Source organism: Lactuca virosa, chromosome 9 (assembly GCF_052849685.1).
Source record: "Lactuca virosa cultivar CGN04683 chromosome 9, Lactuca_virosa_CGN04683_v6, whole genome shotgun sequence".
Lineage (NCBI taxonomy): Eukaryota > Viridiplantae > Streptophyta > Magnoliopsida > Asterales > Asteraceae > Lactuca > Lactuca virosa.
The window spans coordinates 174,383,002-174,404,042 of NC_136434.1; the positions used below are offsets into that span (position 1 = coordinate 174,383,002).

At 39.6% G+C, this 21,041-nt stretch overlaps 1 protein-coding gene across 1 annotated transcript; it reads right to left on the reverse strand.

Annotated features, from left to right (window-relative positions):
• Positions 1-17,114: 17,114 nt before the first annotated feature.
• On the reverse strand, positions 17,115-17,684 carry LOC145140029 (uncharacterized). The gene has a single exon (XM_079073650.1). The coding sequence runs from the start codon at positions 17,682-17,684 to the stop codon at positions 17,115-17,117; it is 570 nt and encodes a 189-aa protein (XP_078929776.1).
• Positions 17,685-21,041: the final 3,357 nt, after the last annotated feature.

Below are 21,041 nucleotides of genomic sequence, written 5' to 3' on the forward strand. Positions count from 1 at the left end.
ACCATCGTGAATCTAAGTACTTTCACTGATCACATGGTCAAAGGTACAACTTTGCTACCATAATAATGAAAATAATAACACGAGATGATAACACGGAAAAGCACATAGCACATATAACACAACATACAATTGTTCCTATATATTGAACTCACCGTGAATTAACTGGAGGTTAAAATAGTAATTTGGGCAGCACTTCGTTATAATAGATAGCTTTCTTCGCTGAAAACCGGGAGCTTTATTGAAAACCGGGCCCTGCAAGGGTTGAGCTTCAAACCGAAAAGATAAATTTCTCGGGGTCTTCGGGCACTTCGGAATGTATTTCGGGTGTTGGGTATGATCCCGTGGCTTCGGGGGATGCTAAGTAGCTTAAAAGAGGATTTAGGAGTGAAAAAGTGAGGATTTTCCAAAATTACCCGGGAGGTCTCGCACCTCCCTTTATATAGGGGAGGCTTCGGATCCGGAGGGAGGAGAAACACATGTCAGCAGCGAAGCCTAGACACGCATCGGATGCGAGGGCTGCACACGCACCTGATGCGAGACCGAGACACGGGGAAGGCAGGTGGCGGCTTCGGGTGCGAGGCGCGTCGACTTCTCACTGGGCCGCATCTTCGGTCGAATCAGCAGCTAGCACGTGGCGGACACAAGGCGGCTTCGCGGGCGAGGTGACGTGGCCGAACTTGAGCCATTCGAAATTCCTTGGTTTTAGCATTTTTCTCGAATTTTGTGTCCCAAACTTCTAAAATCCATAACTTTTGCATACGGGCTCCATTTTTCCGAGTGATTCTAAACATAGTTTTACTTCAATTCTCGTAAAAACTATCTTGTTCGAACTCAAAGCTTAATATCTTATAATATTTCATAATATTATTTACTTTTAAAGTTACATAACACAAAAACTGAACGTGTATGTTACATATGTATCTTGATCTTAAGAAGCATTATTGGTGGCCCAACATGAAGGCAGGGATTGCCACGTATGTCGGTAAATGATTGACTTGCACCAAAGTCAAAGCAGAGTACCAGAAACCACCAGGATTACTACAACAACAATCGATTCCATAATGGAAAGGGGAACATATAGCTATGGACTTCATAATGAAGTTGCTAAAGACTTCAAGCGGTTATGACACCACCTTGGTAGTGGTTAACTGTCTGACAAAGTCTGCTCATTTTTCTAGCCATCAAAGAAACTGAAAAATGGAGAAACTCACCAGGACCTACATCAAGTAAGTAGTCAGACTGCACGGAGTACCAATATCTTTTATCTTGGACCAAGATAGCAGATTCACTTTCAGGTTTTGGCAAACGTCGCAGAGATCTCTAGGAATAAAAGTAGACATCAGTATTGCATATCATCCTCTAATGGATGGACAAAATTAAAGAATGATACAAACTCTATCCGTACTTGTGTGATAGACTTCGGTAGTACATGGGATATTCACATACCGCTAGTCGAGTTTTTATACAACAATAGTTATCATACCAACATATAGAATCCCCCATTTGAGGCCTTGTATGGGCACAAATGTCGTTCCCCGCTATGCTGGAAAACGTTGGAGATATCCAACTTCCTAGAAAGCATGTTGGAAATACATTACATACTGGCCCCGAGATCATTCAGGAAACCATAGAGAAGATTGTCCAGATCAGGGAAAGGTTAAAGGTCGCACACCTATAGTAAAAGCCTGATGGAACTCTCATAGAGGGCCAAAGTTTACTTGGGAACGCGAAAACCAAATGAAGCAGAAGTACCCACAACCGCTCAGTGATGATCTCTTTACTAGTGGAACGAAATATTTGTAGGAACGATATAATTTCGGGATGAAATTCCTTTAACAAGGAGGTAATGTGACATCCCGGAATTTAGGTCTTAATTTGTAAACGGTCAGTTCACGACAGACCTTTTTGTATCTTGACCGATTGAATTTTAATGCAAATTTTAGTAGAAATATAGGGTCATTTCTATTGCAATAAGATATGAAATGGTATCTTATCTCAAATTATGGAAAATGTCGAATGAAACTTAAAGCACAAACTGTAACTCTAATTAACGACTAAAAGCTGAAATTTTGTATTAATCGTCTATGAGCAAAGAAAATACTCTAGACTCATAGTATATGTTTCCCTGATCATGGATATATAAAGAACGTCCAAAATGGAGTTCGTATGAAAAAGATATGACCGTTTTAAGAAAACCAAACCGGTATAACACTAACTTTTTCTGATTTCATAAACCGTATTGATCCGTTGAGGCACTTGCACACCTCAGATAGAAATTTTGAGAGCGTTTTTGGACTCAGACTACGGTTTAATATCTTATTTACTACTCCAAATATTTTTAGTAAAAATATTTGTAAAAGTCAAAAAAGCAGACTTTTCAGACCAATTAGACGAGAAACTTCGAACGCTGTTTCACGGTGATCAGTATATCAAATTAAAATTTTGTTTAAATATTTGAAATCACTGCAACCGTGGCAGTCTCCAGGCACCTTTGAAATATTTTTAAGAACCCCGAAACCAGCGTCACGTAAATCGAGGTGACTTATGTTTGGAATAAAAAAAAGGTCAAATATATTCCTTTGACCTTTGATCCAATGAAGAGTCAACATCATGGTTTATGAGTTTTGTTTCTTTCCCCTGCAATATACAGTATATCTTTTCCCTCTCTCTAGTCTTTATCTCTCTACACTTCCCTTTCTTTTCTTCCCCATAAACGACCATCCCGTTTTTATTTGTGAAACCCAAAAGGAGGCAGCAACCTCCATCACCCACACATCGAAGAAACACCATCCAAACACCCTTCGTTGCTGCTTCAACCCCCCTAACCACCGGCGACACCAAGAAACACCCCAATACCACCGAGGACCACCTTGATCCACCTCGTCACCACCGTAGCTGCCCACCAACCTCTACTCCCCCACTGTCTTCATCGATCAAACCCAACCCAACACCCTCCCCTTCGAATCGGTGACACAGACTTGAGGAGAAAACGGGAAAAACCCGTCGACCACAGTCGACTGTCACATATCGCCGACGACAAAACCCACTTCACCACCCACCACCGCTGTTAGTGATTGGAACTCCCTATTCCGACCACCTGTCACCTTTCCCTCGTCACTCACACACACACACTCTCTCTCTCTCTCGTTTCTTACTCTACCGGCAAAGGGAACCACCACAACCGACTGCGGCAGCCCCTCCGCCTCCTCCGGTCGTGAAGCACCACCACCATACACTCCGATGTTGCTGCTTCCGCCGGCTGTTGCGTTTGCCTTAGTCTGGCCACCGCCTGACGTTGTAGCTTTGACCACCAAGGCACCACCTGAACTCCTCCACCCTCCGCCATCGTTGACCCACTCCATTGTAAGGAAATATAGGGTTTGTGGTGGGGATCTGGATACCAACTTGGATCGTGAGAACACTTTCCGAACTAATATTTCTACCCTATGCCTGGGTTGCAAGAAATTCATCCTAGGATAATCTAAGTGGACACTTACGATTCTAGGCACAGAAATCGTAAGCCAATTTGCTATAGAGATTCTGTGAGAGTTTGATGAAAGCGAGAGCTAATGATTGTAACTCTCTTTTGAGAAAGAAGAGTCGTTTATATATTAAATGAGATTAGGGTTTTATTAGGGTTGGGCCGTCATTAGTTGCTTTGGAAGCAAGTCAGGATAATCTGGATTTAACAAGGATTTAGGGACCCCAGCCAGGGGCGCTTCCCCCTTGAACCCTGCTAGGGGCGCTGCCCCTAGACCCCGCCAAAGGGGCGCTGCCCCCGGACCCCCGACTAGTCGTCGAACCGGCTTCTAATTTGATCTTATACATGCATCAACTCCACACAACCCCGTACATATATTAGCGTACAAATTATGAAGCCCCTTAGCGCACATTTCAGTTCCAGTTACTTAAAATGACATGGTGACATTAAAATCACCAATAATCCTCCCCCATTTTAGTGTAACCCTTGAACAAACATAACCTTATCAAACAAACCAAACTAGTACATAATGAAAATATCGAAACGATTGAATTTCCACTTAGTATCATACATTCGTAAAAACTCGAGAATCAGGGTGTTCTAAGAATTGAACCCATCAACCCATTTGAATACCAGAAATTAAAATGCATAGTAGTTTATTGAATTTCTAGCAAAATACAACTTGACACTATTATAAAGTCGTATGTCCCAATCCTCTCATGATCGTATCAAGGTCAAGTCCACAACCTCTTGAAATGCGGCTACACTTCACAATCACGTAGGTAATTCATTTCCATGTATCTGCATATACATTTATCAAAGGAATTATTAAGAAGTTAAACTTCAACCGAGTTAACTTGCAGAACCGAACACATACCTGGGATGAATAATTCATGTGTTCCAATATATAAGTATGAGCTTTCCACATTGAATTCAACTCCTAACATTATATTAGGAGGGAATTGGGTGTCTCATCAGTACATAATTAAATGGACGTTAATCCCATCCCGATTACAGACTTGTGCACTAAGTCTCTTGTCAGACCTTTAGTCAAGTGATCTGCTAAATTTTGTTACGATATCACACTCTCAACCGAAATCACACCACTCATGATTAGTTCTCTAATCATACTATGTCTAACACCTAGGTGTCTAGACTTGCCATTATAAACCTGGCTATATGCCTTAGCCAAAGCGGCTGCACTATCACAAAGGATAGAAATAGGTGCTATCGGTTTAGACCACAAAGGAATCTCATAGACTAAATTCCTCAGCCACTCTGCTTCTTTACCAGCAGTTGCTAACACAACAAACTCAGATTCCATTCTCGAGTTTGTAATGCAAGATTGCTTCTTGGAAGCCCAAGAAATGGCACCTCCCCCAAGCAAGAATACCCAACCAGAAGTTGAGGAATGGTCTTCCATGTTGGTTATCCAACTTGCATCCGAATGACCTTCTAAAACCGAAGGACTCCCTAAGTAGCTCAAACCATAATCCATAGTTCCTTTGAGATACTTAAACACTCTATTTACCGCTTGCCAATGTTGACCACTTGAATTGCTAGTATACCTGCTCAACTTACCCACAACAAAAGCAATATCAGGTCTGGTACTTGTCATGGCATACATCAACCTACCAATAGCCTTAGAGTATTCCAATTGTGAAATGGGAATGCAATTATTTGGCATTAAATCACACTTGGATCCATAGGAGTACTCACAGGAGAACAATCGGTAAAATTAAACCGCTTGAGAATTTTCTCAATATAATGAATTCAAGTCATTACCAATCCTTTGTTCATCCTCTTAATTCTTATTCCAAGAATTACATCAGCCTCTCCTAAATCTTTCATGGAAAACTTGGATAATAACAATTTCTTTGTTTCATCAACTTGATTTTGGTCGGTACCAAAAATCAACATGTCATCTACATATAAGCAAATGATCACTCCAGCTCTAGTAGCATCATCAAATCTACTATAAACACATTTTTCACATTGGTTTTTCTTGAAACCAAAAGACAAAATCACCTCATCAAATTTTTTATGCCATTGTTTAGGCGCTTGTTTCAGCCCATACAAAGATTTGACAAGTTTACAAACCATATGCTCTTTACCAGGCATAATGAAACCTTCTGGTTGTTTCATGTAAACTTCCTCGTCAAGATCACCATTTAAAAAGGCTGTTTTCACATCCATTTGGTGAATAACCAGATTGTGGATACTTGCCAAGGCAACCAACAATCTAATAGTAGAAATACGTGCAACTGGAGCATACGTATCAAAATAGTCAATACCGGGTTTTTGTCTAAAACCTTGAATGACTAACCGGGCTTTGAATTTGTCAATAGTCCCATTAACATTAATTTTCTTTTTGAAAATCCATTTATAACCAAGAGGTTTAGAACCTGGAGGCAAATCAGACAACACCCATGTGTTGTTCTCAAGAATTGATGACATTTCATCATCAATTGCTTCCTTCCAAAAGGCACTATCACGAGACTCTTTGGCCTCTTGATATGTCTTAGGATCATCTTCAATACTATAGCAATAGGAGTATTCAAGATTAAATTCATCCCTTGAACCTTCCACCAAATACAGTTGGAAGTCGGATCCGAAATTTTTCGTAATTTGGCCTTTTTTGCTTCTACAAAGCTCTTGTGGTTCTTGCACGATACCACCATCTTGACTTTCAGAATTTTGCTCTTTATTAGCACCAAAAGTCAGATCCTTAGGTCTTTGAATCGATGAAAACCGCATCTCATCAAAAATTGCATCTCGTGATTCAATAACAGTGTTAATTGAAACCGAATCATTAGGTTCTATTCCATAAAACCTATATGCCTTGGAATATTCAGCATATCCAATGAATATGCAATCAATTCCACGTTCTCCCAAATTTTTCTTTTTGGGCTCGGTGAGTTTTACAACTGTCCGACATCCCCAAACCCGAAAATAACTCAATTCGGCTTTTTCTTGAACCAAAGTTCATATGGGACAGTTTTGTTCCTTTTATTTGGAACCTTATTTAATAAATAGCAGGCCGTTAACATGGCCTCTCCCTAGAATCCTTCACTCAATCCCGAGTATGATAACATTGAGTTAATCATTTCCTTTAAAACTCGATTCTTGCGTTCAACAATACCATTCTGTTAGGGTGTGTAAGGTGTCGTGGTATCATGAATGATACTTACTGATTGAAAATATATGGGATCCATATATTCACCTCCCCTATCAGTCCTGAGACGTTTAACCGGAATGCCCAATTGCAATTCCACCTCGGTTTTGTGTATTTTGAAATTATCTAAGGCTTCATCCTTAGAATGTAACAAATACACATAGCAAAACTGAGTGCAGTCATTAATAAAGGTGACTACGTACTTTTTAATTCCCAAAGAAGGAGTGGAGTGAAAATCACACAAGTCACTGTGTACAAGTTCCAAAACAGCCAAATTTCTAGTGACACTAGGAAAGGGTTGTTTTGTTACTTTTGTAAGCATGCATGTTTTACATTTATCAGATGTCATATCAAAGGTTGGGATTAATCCATCTTTTGACATCTCATGCATCCTTCTAAAGTTGACATGACCTAATCTTACATGCCAAAGCATAGATTTATCAACATTAGAAGCAGAAGATACAAATGCAGAATTTTGAACAAGTAATAATTTGTCAACAGTATTCAAACGAAACATTCTATTATTTAAATATCCAAAGCCAACAAACATTCCACCCTTAGATAAAACAAACTTATCCGACTCAATAACTTGTTTAAAACCATTAGAATTCAAACAACTAGAGCTAACAAGATTCTTGCGAATCTTGGGAACAAACAAAACATCAAATAACCTAATTGTCTTTCCAGAAGTAAATTCAAGACACACGACACCTAAACCACGAATATGAATAAAAGAATCGTCTCCTATTTTCAGCACCGACCCATCTTCAAGCGGAGTTAATGTTTCAAACATCCGTTTATCCTTGCATACATGGTTCGTTGCTTCGGAGTCGATCCACCTAGCAACATCATCATCCTGCACATAGAATGATTCAGGGATAAATGAAACATAGTAAACATAATTCTGATCAGAATTATCAAAGTTAGTCAAAAACTGACCTCCTTTAACTTGGGCCGAAGACCCGTTCACTTTCCCATTGGCTCCACTGTTTCCAGCACCATTGTTGCCTAAATTCACACGACAATCATGCTTGCAATGCCCAACTTGATTGCACCTCCAACAAACCAGATGTCACACCCCCAAACCAGAACGGCGGAAACGTTCGGGGGTGGTTGACGTCATGTGTAGTATCACAACAATTGTATCATAGCAAGCATAGTAAACACAACCAAACATTGAATACATATCTGAAAAAGGTCTACATTTGTCTTAATACATAATTTCGTTCATATCAAAAGTAAATAGAAAGGCGTGACTCTAACGCTCCAATTTCTCCAACTCCTGGAAGTACCTGTTTACTAATTCCCTGAGAATACAAGCAGTTTTGAAAGAATATCAGCATAAAGTTGGTGAGTTCATAAGCATTTAGTTTTGGTGGAAAATGTTCTTTGATTCTTTTGGAGAGTGTTTCTCAAGAAAATCCTATATTTTCTTATTAAAGCATATTTGAAAAACCCATTCCTTCCATGACTTCCCGGTTCGTACTAAATACGCACAATCCAAGGAGTCATGGAATGACTACGAACGTCCATTACTAGAAAATAAACCATCAGTTTTAGAGATGCCAGTGTTATCCTGGGAAAATCCTATATTTTCCAAAAAGCAAGTTATCTGTCCTAGAGGTAGAGATGCCAGTGTTATCCTGGGAAAATCCTATATTTTCCAAAAAAACAGGTTATCTGTCCTAGGGGTAGAGATGCCAGTTTAGAAATCCCCGATTACTATTAGCATATATAAAAGTAGTTTTATTACTCAAAATAAAACAAATGAAGATTAGAGTCCGTAAACCAAAGTTACTTTATACTTATTTGAGAGTCGTATAACCATACTTAATATGACCGAGAGACCTTTATAACGTTCTTCAGGCGTTAAGCTAAATGACATTTGTTCACCACAGGCATGCCTGCCTAACTGTAGCTAGCAGTTCTGGTGTGGGATTGTCAGTCCCGAATAGATCTATTCACAAATCTCATGCTCTCCCTCCAGGAGACTCTGGTTATACTAAAAGGATTTATCACTGTACACCTAAGAGTACAGTATTGAAGTAGAGCCTCACAATTCTGTATAATCTAGTTTACTAGCGAGAAACAGTATAAAACAATAATTAACATTGAATAATAGTACTTTATACTCCTGAGAAAATATATAACATAAACTAAATATGCCATAGTTTATACATATTTATTCATGAAATCTGATTTGGTGAAGACAGCCTAGAGGGTTATCCCAAACTATACCCATTATAGTTTAATAGAATTGATATGAAATTGCTTTGTAAAAACCTTTCTTAAAGCTATGAAATTAGATTTCCAATATAAAAGTTTCCCTTATGCTCAACATATTAAAAAGGATAAAATATCAGAATAGGTTATTAAACGTAGAAATCGTTGGATTGTATTAATAAGTTTAAAACTTAATAAAATACTTTGAGTTTGGCTTGTATTCCCCCCCTGAAAACATTAAAAGCACGGAAAATGTAGGGGTATGAACTCACCTGACGTGTGGTTGGAAGAGGAGTGCAAAGTGTCAGGTGTAACCTTGAGCACACAATGATCCTAATAGACACATATAGACATGTATGTGTATAAATTTAGTGTATAGGCGACTAAATAAGAAGGGTAACACCCTTATTGGCTAGGAAAATCTAAGATTTATAGGATACAATCACATATGATTGCATAACTAGGGTATATGGCCACCCTATAGAGTTTACGGTCAAAGAGGTATGACCATTGGAGTTCACGGTCCAAGTGTTCACGGTCTTAGTGTTTACGGTCCAATGACCTTAAGGTCATGGAGTTCACGGTCTAATGACCTTACGGTCATAAGGTTTACGGTTCATGGGTTTACGGTTCCATGGGTTCATGGTCCATGGGTTTACGGTCATTGAAGGGTGTACGGTCTAAGGAGATACAACCGTAAACTCATCAATGATGTTTTTCAAGGGCTTCAATCAAAGGCATCGGATTCTAGGGACCATGCTTAGCCTTAGGAAGGGTAAAGGCTATAAGAACACCCTTTATAAGGGTTTACGGTCTATGAAGATTCATAGGACTGTAAACTCTTTTGTTCATGCAAAGAGTGATGATCTTAAGTCCAAAAGGAAGGATTGCAACTAGATAGATGTAAAGGAGGATGATACTTATGATTTGGAGGCAAAGAAGGGTGTTTTCGGTCCAAAACACAACCGTGTTCTTGAGGATTTGTTGAGCAAACTCGAAATTGTAGTGAGAGAGTAGAGAGGGAACGTCATTGGAGTGTTTAAAATGTGAAATGAAGGCTAGATACCCTATATATAGGGTAGAGTTCTCGGTCAAAGGGGGGCCCACCTGACCGTAAACAGGTTCACGGTCACCCTAACCGTAAGCGGGTTTACGGTCACCCTGACCATAAGCTCAAGGTCTCGACCGTAAACTCCTTTTTGAGGAGGTTTACGGTTGCTAGGTAGTTTAGAACTTAAACTGACACTTCCAAATACTAATCCCTTTGATGCATTAGAGTTAGAATACTCAATATAGGTTCCAAACAGTGATAACTGGAAGCAAAATGAGTCTAACACTGATAAATTTGAATGTTTACACACGTTAGAAATTTCGGGTTGTCACATCATCCCCCCGTTAAAGGGAATTTCGTCCCGAAATTTGAACATATAATACAAATCACGAATTAGGAAAGAGATGCGGATACTTATGTTTCATCTGATCTTCGCGCTCCCCAAGTGAATTCAGGTCCCCACTTGGCATTACAGCGAACCTTCACTATCAGGATGCGAATTTGCTTCGTTCGTTTGCTTTCTCGATCCGTGAGTTCATATGATTCTCACACAAGTGTAGACTCTCGTCTAACTTGAGGTTGTCAAGGGGAAATCGCAGGTGTCTCATCGGACAGACACTTCCTCCAGTTCAACACGAGGAAGACGGGATGAATGTTGCTAAGCGTTCAAGGTAACTGGAGCTTGTACTCTACGGAACCGATCCTAGCAAGGATCTCAGATGGTCCAGCGTATCTTGGATTTAGCTTTCTATGATTTCCGAAGCGTATCAGGCTTTTTCCAGGGTGAGACTTTTAAAAGGACAGGGTCATCAACTTGAAATTCCGAGGGTTTTTGCTTCTTATCGGCGTAGCCTTTTCGTACGATCTCTTTCAGTTGCCTCTCAGGACTTGTGAGAGTATTGTCGTGGACTTGACTCTTGACTAGTTGCGTGTCGCCCACCTCAGCCCAGCACAGAGGGGATCTATACTTACAACCATAGAGGACTTCGAACTGCGCAGCCTTGATGCTGAAAAGGTCGCCGTTTGTTGCGAGAAAGTTCAACTAAGAGTAGTTGAGTGTCCCACGACGTATTTCCAATCGTCCGGATAACTCTCTCACCCTGTCCATGTCTTCGTGGGTGGTACTCTTCATATGAATACTTTCGGGTTTTGATGAGTTTTCGAAGTTCGCATCCAATTTGTCGTTACGAGTGACGGGAGTTTGCGATCGAACGATTTAAGACAAAAGGGTTTGTTATAACATAGACTCAGTCGAACTAAGCGGGACAACGTCGTAGAATCGTGTGTTAAGTTAATCGAGGAGGATCATTTTGTTAGCACATTGGTATCCCTAGATGAAAGTATCTGGTGTTTTCTGCGTTTGATTCGAAGTTAATGGGTACTACTAACACGAGGGTTCTGATGTTTTGAAACTATGAACTTTTATGAAATGGTTCTTACTGGATCTCTCTATGATCGTTTGGTGCATACAAGTCATGTATAACTACAACTGACTCTAGCATATTCACTAAGCTATCATAATTTGCTCATTAGGGCTTTAAACCTTATAAGGATTTCGTGATTTAATTTGGACGAGGAAGTAATCACGATTATGAGCAATTTTTAGGGTTTTCGAAAACGTACCAAAACATAGCAGGGTTCTTTGATGCTTCCTCATTTCCTGAGGTCAGACTCCTCCTGTTTCCTCATTGTTCTTCTCTGTTGGGCAGTCTATTTTGATATGTCCCATTTCGCCACATGTACAGCACACTTGAGCTATGCTAGCGTCGGTAGTGGAAGTGATGTGTTGGGTCGGGGTCTTTGCGAAGCGAGCTTCCTTGCCATCCTTAGCCCTAGGACAATTTCTTTTGAAATGTCCTACATTACCACAGAGGTAACAGGTTGGACTAGCACCAACATTGATATTCGGAGTGACGAACTTGACTAGGGTCCTACATCTGCTGGAGGTGTGCCCCTTCCTGTTGCATCTGGTGCAATGCAGCACTCGACAGACTCCATGATGATGGTAGTTGCATTTGCTGCAGTGCGGGAGATTTCCACAGTAGGGTATGGTTGGTGTTGGAACAGCAGGGACGACTGAGGTACTGACTGTCCCAATTCGTTGCCTTTGAACTTTCGTTTTAGGATGTTAGGTTGGAGATCAGGCGTGTTCTTTCTAGTAGGCACTTGTTGTTGAGATTGGTTAACGCCAAGATTCGGATTGCCATTAACGCTTCCACTCACATTTGTGTTGTTAGCGTTTAGAATAGCTAGGGCGGCTGTCACCGCTGCTGTGACAGTAGCTTGGAACGTAGTTGAGTCCATCTGGAGGATTGGTGTCTTACCGGTAGGTTGGTTACGTTTCTTCAGAGGCATGATTCTGCTACATGTCAAGAAAGGGAGTTTGTGAGCAACAACGGCTGCCTCAGGATGTATCCTAAAGGTTTATCTATGCATTAAGATTTCCTGTTTTGCTATCTGACTCTCATTGATTCGACCCACATCCCCATGATGTGGCCTAGCAAGAATAGAAAAAGATTTGAACATAACAAAGTTCACATGCAATAAACTTACGAACTCCTTGTTGTTCAGCTCATTGCGCTAGCTGGATATCACATTTTCGTCGGCTTTAGACGATATGGAGATTTAGCTATAAGGGTAGTTCCGGGGATCAAGTCGATTCGGGATTCAACTTGACGCTCGGGAGGAATCCCTGGAATGTCTTTGAGGAGGTTATCAGGAAGGTTGAAGACTTCGGGGATACTCTCGAGGTCTTTAACTTTTTGCGTCTCATCAACCACATGAGCCAGGAATGCATAGCATCCCTTTCGCCGACACTTTTGGGCTTTGGCGCAGGAAACGATAAGACGGTTTGAACAATCTTATCACTGAAACTAGTGAGGACTGCGTCGGAGGAATGGTTGAGACGAATCGCTTTCTCGAAGAAAAGGACATCGGCACGATGGGAGGATCAATCGTCCCATGCCGATTAGGACATCGAAGCTTTTCATGGAGACTGATATGAAATCGATGGGGAAAAAGGGATGATCGTCTAAGGTAAGAGTATCTCCTATAATACATGTTTTAAAGACAAACAGCGGCAGGACTTTGATAAATTTGCTTAATTTGCGTGTTACCGATCTAAGATATACTTTTGACAAAGATCATCTTTAACTGAAATATGGGTGTTGCCATCATAACTGAAACTGAGATTACACATATTTCGGAAGCCTTGACCTAAAAGTAGGTCTAAGTCATACTAATAGAGAGAAAACCTTGGCAACATGATAGACAGAGATGTTTACGGAAAAGAGCTACTCAGAACATAGATATAAAAGTTATGCATTAGACCAAAAAGGAAGGATGAGTAGAGTATCCCCCTATCGGCGACGGTTACTCCTCAAGTGAAACCTTAATTCGGCCAATGGACGCTCCACACCAAGCAGGCGTCTCTCGTACTCAGTCTGGCGTGCGCGGAGCTGTATGACTTCGGCTCGGGTTGTAACTAACTCTTGCTGCAGAGCTTCAGTGTTCCTTGCAGCTCTCGCATTAGAAATCTCGAGGCGACGAATGTGATCTGTGCTGGTGTTCGAATCCGCTTCGAGCTCCATGGTTCGCTGAAGGATTGCCATACCTAGCTCCACATTGCGAGCCACTCGGCGTATCAAGATTGCAAGGGCCCTGTCCGCGGGGCCTCCTCCGTTCAGATTGTAAAAGTTGCGGTTTTCGTTGTATGGGGGAGGGTTGGTCTTGCTCGTGGCTCCACCTATTCAAACTCCCGACCCACATAGGCGTTGGACCTTCGAATCCAACTCGAGGGTTAGGATTTGGTATTGGGATTACTAGGGGTAAGTTCTCGACTTCGGGTTCCGAGTCAGTCTCTTCAGGAAAGGGTTCGGTAAAGCCATCGTCCAAAGGGATTTCATGGTTTCCTTCTGGCTCTGGCTCGATCCATCCGCCATCTCCTTGGTTGGGAAAGTACGAGTCGCCAGGAAGATGGAATCCAGCCATGCTATCTACGCGAGGTGAATAGGTATCGAATCTATAATACTTCCAATGTGTTATAGTTACATGATTGATTTTCCTGGGTAGGTTTCCGGTTCGGTCGTTATTGCATCCTAAAATACTCCTATAGTATTTTAATCCTTATGTTCGGTTCTAGAACTCTTCTGGTATCTAGGTAAGTTTTAGACTTGTTGCAACACCACAGTCACTCCCAAGCACATGTTGATCACGTCTCGACTGAATATAGTTGATCAGGCTATATTCACCCTAGACATGATTACATAACTGCCCAGGTTTAACCGCAACGTCCCAACATCCAAATACTTTTTGTTTTGTTCTACCTATGACACGAATTCTGGTACTCTAGTATTCTTATATACTTTAATAAAATTACTTGTATTTTTGAAAGTATACTTTTAGTTTAGAGCACTTAGGCCCATTAGTGTTTATAGTTGTATATCATGTAAGGTTCGGTATACTTAGTTCGCTATAAACAAGGGCTGTGATACCAATCTGTCACACCCCAAAACCAGAACGACGGAAACGTTCGGGGGTGGTTGACGTCATGTGTAGTATCACAACAATTGTATCATAGCAAGCATAGTAAACACAATCAAACATTGAATACATATATGAAAAAGGTCTACATTTGTCTTAATACATAATTTCGTTCATATTAAAAGTAAATAGAAAGGCGTGACTCTAACGCTCCGATTTCTCCAACTCCTGGAAGTACCTGTTTACTAATTCCCTGAGCATACAAGCAGTTTTGAAAGAATATCAGCATAAAGCTGGTGAGTTCATAAGCATTTAGTTTTGGTGGAAAAATGTTCTTTGATTCTTTTGGAGAGTGTTTCTCAAGAAAATCCTATATTTTCTTATGAAAGCATGTTTGAAAAACCCATTCCTTCCATGACTTCCCGGTTCGTACTAAATACGCACAATCCAAGGAGTCATGGAATGAATACAAACGTCCATTAATAGAAAATAAACCATCAATTTTAGAGATGTCAGTGTTATCCTGGGAAAATCCTATATTTTCCAAAAAGCTTGTTATCTGTCCTAGAGGTAGAGATGCCAGTGTTATCCTGGGAAAATCCTATATTTTCCAAAAAAACAGGTTATATGTCCTAGAGGTAGAGATGCCAGTTTAGAAATCCCCTATTACTATTAACATATATAAAAGTAGTTTTATTACTCAAAATAAAACAAATGAAGATTAGAGTCTGTAAACCAAAGTTAGTTTATACTTATTTGCGAGTCGTATAACCATACTTGATATTACCGAGAGACCTTTATAACGTTCTTCAGGCGTTAAGCTAAATGACATTTGTTCACCACAGGCATGCCTGCCTAACTGTAGCTAGCAGTTCTGGTGTGGGATTGTCAGTCCCGAATAGATCTATTCACAAATCTCACGCTCTCCCTCCAGGAGACTCTGGTTATACTAAAAGGATTTATCATTGTAAACCTAAGAGTACAGTATTGAAGTAGAGCCTCACAATTCTGTATAATCTAGTTTAGTAGCGAGAAACAGTATAAAACAATAATTAACATTGAATAATAGTACTTTATACTCCTGAGAAAATATATAACATAAACTAAATATGCCATAGTTTATACATATTTATTCATGAAATCTGATTTGGTGAAGACTGCCTAGAGGGTTATCCCAAACTATACCCATTATAGTTTAATAGAATTGATATGAAATTGCTTTGTAAAAACCTTTCTGAAAGCTATGAAATTAGATTTCCAATATAAAAGTTTCCCTTATGCTCAACATATTAAAAGGGATAAAATATCCGAATATGTTATTAAACGTAGAAATCGTTGGATTGTATTAATAAGTTTAAAACTTAATAAAATACTTTGAGATTGGCATGTATTCCCCCCCTGAAAACATTAAAAACACGGAAAATATAGGGGTATGAACTCACCTGACGTGTGGTTGGAAGAGGAGTGCAGAGTGTCAGGTGTAACCTTGAGCACACAATGATCCTAATAGACACATATAGACATGTATGTGTATGAATTTAGTGTATAGGCGACTAAATAAGAAGGGTAACACCCTTATTGGCTAGGAAACTCTAAGATTTATAGGATACAATCACATATGATTGCATAACTAGGGTATATGGCCACCCTATAGACTTTACGGTCAAAGAGGTATGACCATTGGAGTTCACGGTCCAAGTGTTCACGGTCTTAGTGTTTACGGTCCAATGACCTTACGGTCATGGAGTTCACGGTCTAATGACCTTACGGTCATAAGGTTTACGGTTCATGGGTTTACGGTTCCATGGGTTCTCGGTCCATGGGTTTACGGTTCCATGGGTTCACGGTCCATGGGTTTACGGTCATTGAAGGGTGTACGGTCTAAGGAGATACAACCGTAAACTCATCAATGATGGTTTTCAAGGGCTTCAATCAAAGGCATCGGATTCTAGGGACCATGCTTAGCCTTAGGAAGGGTAAAGACTATAAGAACACCCTTTATAAGGGTTTACGGTCTATGAAGATTCATAGGACCTTAAACTCTTTTGTTCATGCAAAGAGTGATGATCTTAAGTCCAAAAAGGAAGGATTGCAACTAGATAGATGTAAAGGAGGATGGTACTTACGATTTGGAGGCAAAGAAGGGTCTTTTCGGTCCAAAACACAACTGTGTTCTTGAGGATTTCTTGAGCAAACTCGAAATTGTAGTGAGAGAGTAAAGAGGGAACGTCTTTGGAGTGTTTAAAATGTGAAATGAAGGCTAGATACCCTATATATAGGGTAGAGTTCTCGGTTAAAGGGGGGTCCACCTGACCGTAAACAGGTTCACGGTCACCCTGACCGTAAGCGGGTTTACGGTCACCCTGACCGTAAGCTCAAGGTCTCGACCGTAAACTCCTTTTTGAGGAGGTTTACGGTTGCTAGGTAGTTTAGAACTTAAACTGACACTTCCAAATACTAATCCCTTTGATGCATTAGAGTTAGAATACTCAAAACAGGTTCCAAAACAGTGATAACTGGAAGCAAAATGAGTCTAACACTGATAAATTTGAATGTTTACACACGTTAAAAATTTCGGGTTGTCACACCAGATCCTTTCTCTTTTTGTTGGAGTTTCTTGGGACATGTTCCTGCTTGTGTTTGCCATGTCCTTTGTGGTTCTGGTTCCTTGGTCTATTTTCAACCATATGAACCGAGGGTTGTCAAGATTCAACTTTTCCCTTGGGTTTTTCAGATTTGTCACTTTCCTTCGCACGAAGAGATTCTTCAATACGAATGTGACTAGCAAGTTGAACCAAGGATAGTTCCTCCTTTTGATGTTTCAAGTTATGTTTGAAGTCTTTCCAAGATGGAGGCATTTTTTCAATGATGGTTGACACAACAATGGATTCATCCATATTCATACGGTGCAGTTTAAACTGACCGTGTATGCCAAGGAGTTCATTGTATTGTTCAGTGACAGACCTTAAATCATCCATCTTATAATTATTAAAGTCACTGACCAGAAACTTCTTGCTAGAAGCGTCCTCAGTAATGTATTTCAGTTCAAGGGTGTCCCACACCTCCTTGACACACAAGGCTTCACTATGGATATCAAATAAAGCATCAGACATACCGTTCAGAATGTGACCTTTGCAGATGTAGTCATCATTGTCCCACTTCTGTCTCCTTCTTATCTCTTCAATCGTCTCAACAACACCTTCCTCCGGCTCCGCTGGTCTTGGAGTAGTCAGCACGTATGTTGCTTTCAGAGTAGACAACATGAAGTGCATCTTCTTCTTCTAACGCCTGAAGTCGACGCCTTCAAACTTTTCCAGTTTAGCAAACTTTGTGGTCATCTCGCGGATTGAGTCACCCATCTCCAGGAACAGAAAATATCAGTTCGAATGTAAGGAAATATAGGGTTTGTGGTGGAGATCTGGATACCAACTTTGATCGTGAGAACACTTTCCGAACTGATATTTCTACCCTATGCCTGAGTTGCAAGAAATTCAGCCTAGGATAATCCAAGTGGACACTTACGATTCTAGGCACAGAAATCGTAAGCCAATTTCCTAGAGAGATTCTGTGAGAGTTTGATGAAAACGAGAGTTAATGATCGTAACTCTCTTCTGAGAAAGAAGAGCCGTTTATATGTTAAACGAGATTAGGGTTTTATTAGGGTTGGGCCGTCATTCGTTGCTTTGGAAGCAAGTCAGGATAATCCGGATTTAATGAGGATTTAGGGACCCTAGCCAGGGGCTTTGCCCCTTGGACCCTACTAGGGGCGCTGCCCCTAGACCCCGCCAAAGGGGCGTTGCCCCTTTGGAAACCCCGAACCCAGTACATATATGCGTGCACTCCGCACAACCTCGTACATATATTAGCGTACAAATTATGAAGCCCATTAGCTCACATGTCAGTTCCAGTTACTTAAAATGACATGGTGACACTAAAATCACCAACATCCATTGCCGCTGCGAATTGATGTTGCTGCCACCGTGAAACCGCGACCAGGCGGCACCTCTACTACCGTCGGTAAGCCACCATCACTCCCATTTTCGTCATACATGTGTCAAGATCAAATCCAGTCAAGGAAAATAAATTTTCGGATTCGACCGCCTCAAGAAAAACCTGCTAGTCGTGATACGTAAATGAAGAGCGACTATGCAAACATTTATTCAATTTAATTAAAATAAAACCCCCTAATTTCTGACATGTACGTATTTGGAACCTCTATTAGAAATAGTTCTCGTCTAAGTCAAACTTGCATTAAAATGTCCAAGAATGGCCCCTCCACCCGAAAAACCCAGCAAACCAAGTCCTGGAAGCTTAAATTAGGTTAAAATGTGCATATTGGACCCTTGGTTTAAGAACTGTTTGCAAGATCAGTCCATGGAATTTTATTTTGGCAAAATCAACCCCTAGACTTTATTTATTTTAATAAAGACCACCCTATAATTAATAATTAATATCAAAACTACCCTTTTGGTTTATTAGGTAATATAAATAGACCCGGTGATTCGTTTTAAGGGCACGAAACGTCACGAAACAAATTTCACGACAAGTTTCACCCTCGAGACTCGTTCACGCTTCAAGGGTGAGTTTCTATGGCCCCCTTTTTAATATTTTTACGCTTTGGGGGAGAATACATGTGCTATATATATTTATCATTCGTAACAAACAGTTACCGATTCTAAAACTAGTTTATACATATTATTTTGTTAAATAATATTTCATTTACAGATAAACTATTGATAAATATGTTCTATGTATATATGTTATAGTTGTTTTTTTTAATAATGCAACTAGTCAAGACAACGTATTATTCTACTACAAAGATATTATGATTTTTGACAACATATATTACAAAACATATGTTATAAAAGTTACCATTTTTGTAGTATTTCAAGTTCACGTCTTTCATTCATACAGATACGAGTTATCAAACTCTTATCTTGAAATCACTTATGTACTTGTGTACACTACCATGGGATTTACCACTTATTTGAATGCATATTATACACTTTTATGGATTTTCTTATTGGGCATACTCGGCTTTTCATGACAAACTCTAGTTAAGGGCCTTATGAGTGAGAGATTATTCATTACCCTAAGTGCAAAAATACTTAGAAGACCCATGCCACTATAACCGTTAATATTCGGAGCTGAGATACGTATGTATAGATCTATACGAGTTGACACCCCCACCTATGGTTGCTAGCTACATTCTTGACCGATCAATCGCAGCGGGTTATAAATATCTTATTCATTTATACGACGTCCAATGAAGCGTTGTAGGGGGTAGTATAGTCACATAGTTCGGTTATAGGAATCACTATAAGCATTTACTAGATCTCATAATGTAGAAACCACGGATCCGGTTTCTCAGATTACCAAACATTTTAAGTATGGATTTACTCACGGTTCTCTGATTACCAAACATTTTGAGTATGTATTTACACACGGTTCTTTGATTACCAAACGTTTTAAGTATGGATTTACTCATGCTTCTTTGATTACCAAATATGGATTTACCCATGATTTCTCTATTATCAAACATTTAAATTATGAATTTACTTATGGTTTATCTCTTGATCAAGCATTTTAAGTATGGATTTACTTATGATTTATATCTTTATCAAACATTTTAAGTATGAATTTACTTATGGTTTATCTCTTTATCAAACATTTTAAGTATGGATTTACTTATGGTTTATCTCTTTAACAAACATTTCAAGTATGGATTTACTTTTGATTTAACTCTTTATCAACCATGGTTTTAACTACAAAAGAGATACTTTCGAACTTTAATAAAAAAAAGAGTATCATTACTGCGGTAAGCAGAAAACCTGTAAACTCTCACCAACCTTGTGTTGACCCTCAAAACTACATGTATTCTCAGGATATCACCAAATAATATTTCCGTCAGAAGATTAGTCATGGATTTCAGATGACCTAGTTTTATCTAGCTTTTGTTATATCGGCCTATCTGTTATGACAAATTTATGAATTTATTATTATTATGAACTTTGTATTCAATCCTTAAAGTGTAATGTAACCGCTATGTTGTTATTGTTGTAACTTGTGATGTATATTTAATTTGTTTGTGATCCATGAACTAAGTCGCACAGCCCGACGTATTCCGCCGCCTCGGCCGGGGGTGTGGCATGTTTCACGTACTTCCGGATCGAATTGGAAGAGCTTGGGATGATCGCAACACACTTACCATGATTTTACACTTATTTGACTCTAATGTAGTTGCGGATGATTATGGATACACTACGATTTCTTGATTGTTTTGATATACATGTTTGGTTGATGTTTTAATTATTACTTATTTCAGTTTTATTTATTTTAATATTTTATTATAAAAATGGTTAATGTCTAGTCCTTAGGAGTATAACTTTTCATTGTTTTATTTAACCCCTATAATATACTACTTTCAAGAACTAATATAGATTTAGTGAATAAGATTTACTACATAACTATACCTGCATGACTAACACGTGGCAGGTATGGACAAATCTTTTAGTCTGATAATCTGTCACTTTAGCAGCTTGACTCTCACCCATCAGTTTATAAGTAGTCGCCCACATCCTCACTCGACATCCTTTCTCCTCATGCCAAAAACACATAATCTAGAGAGA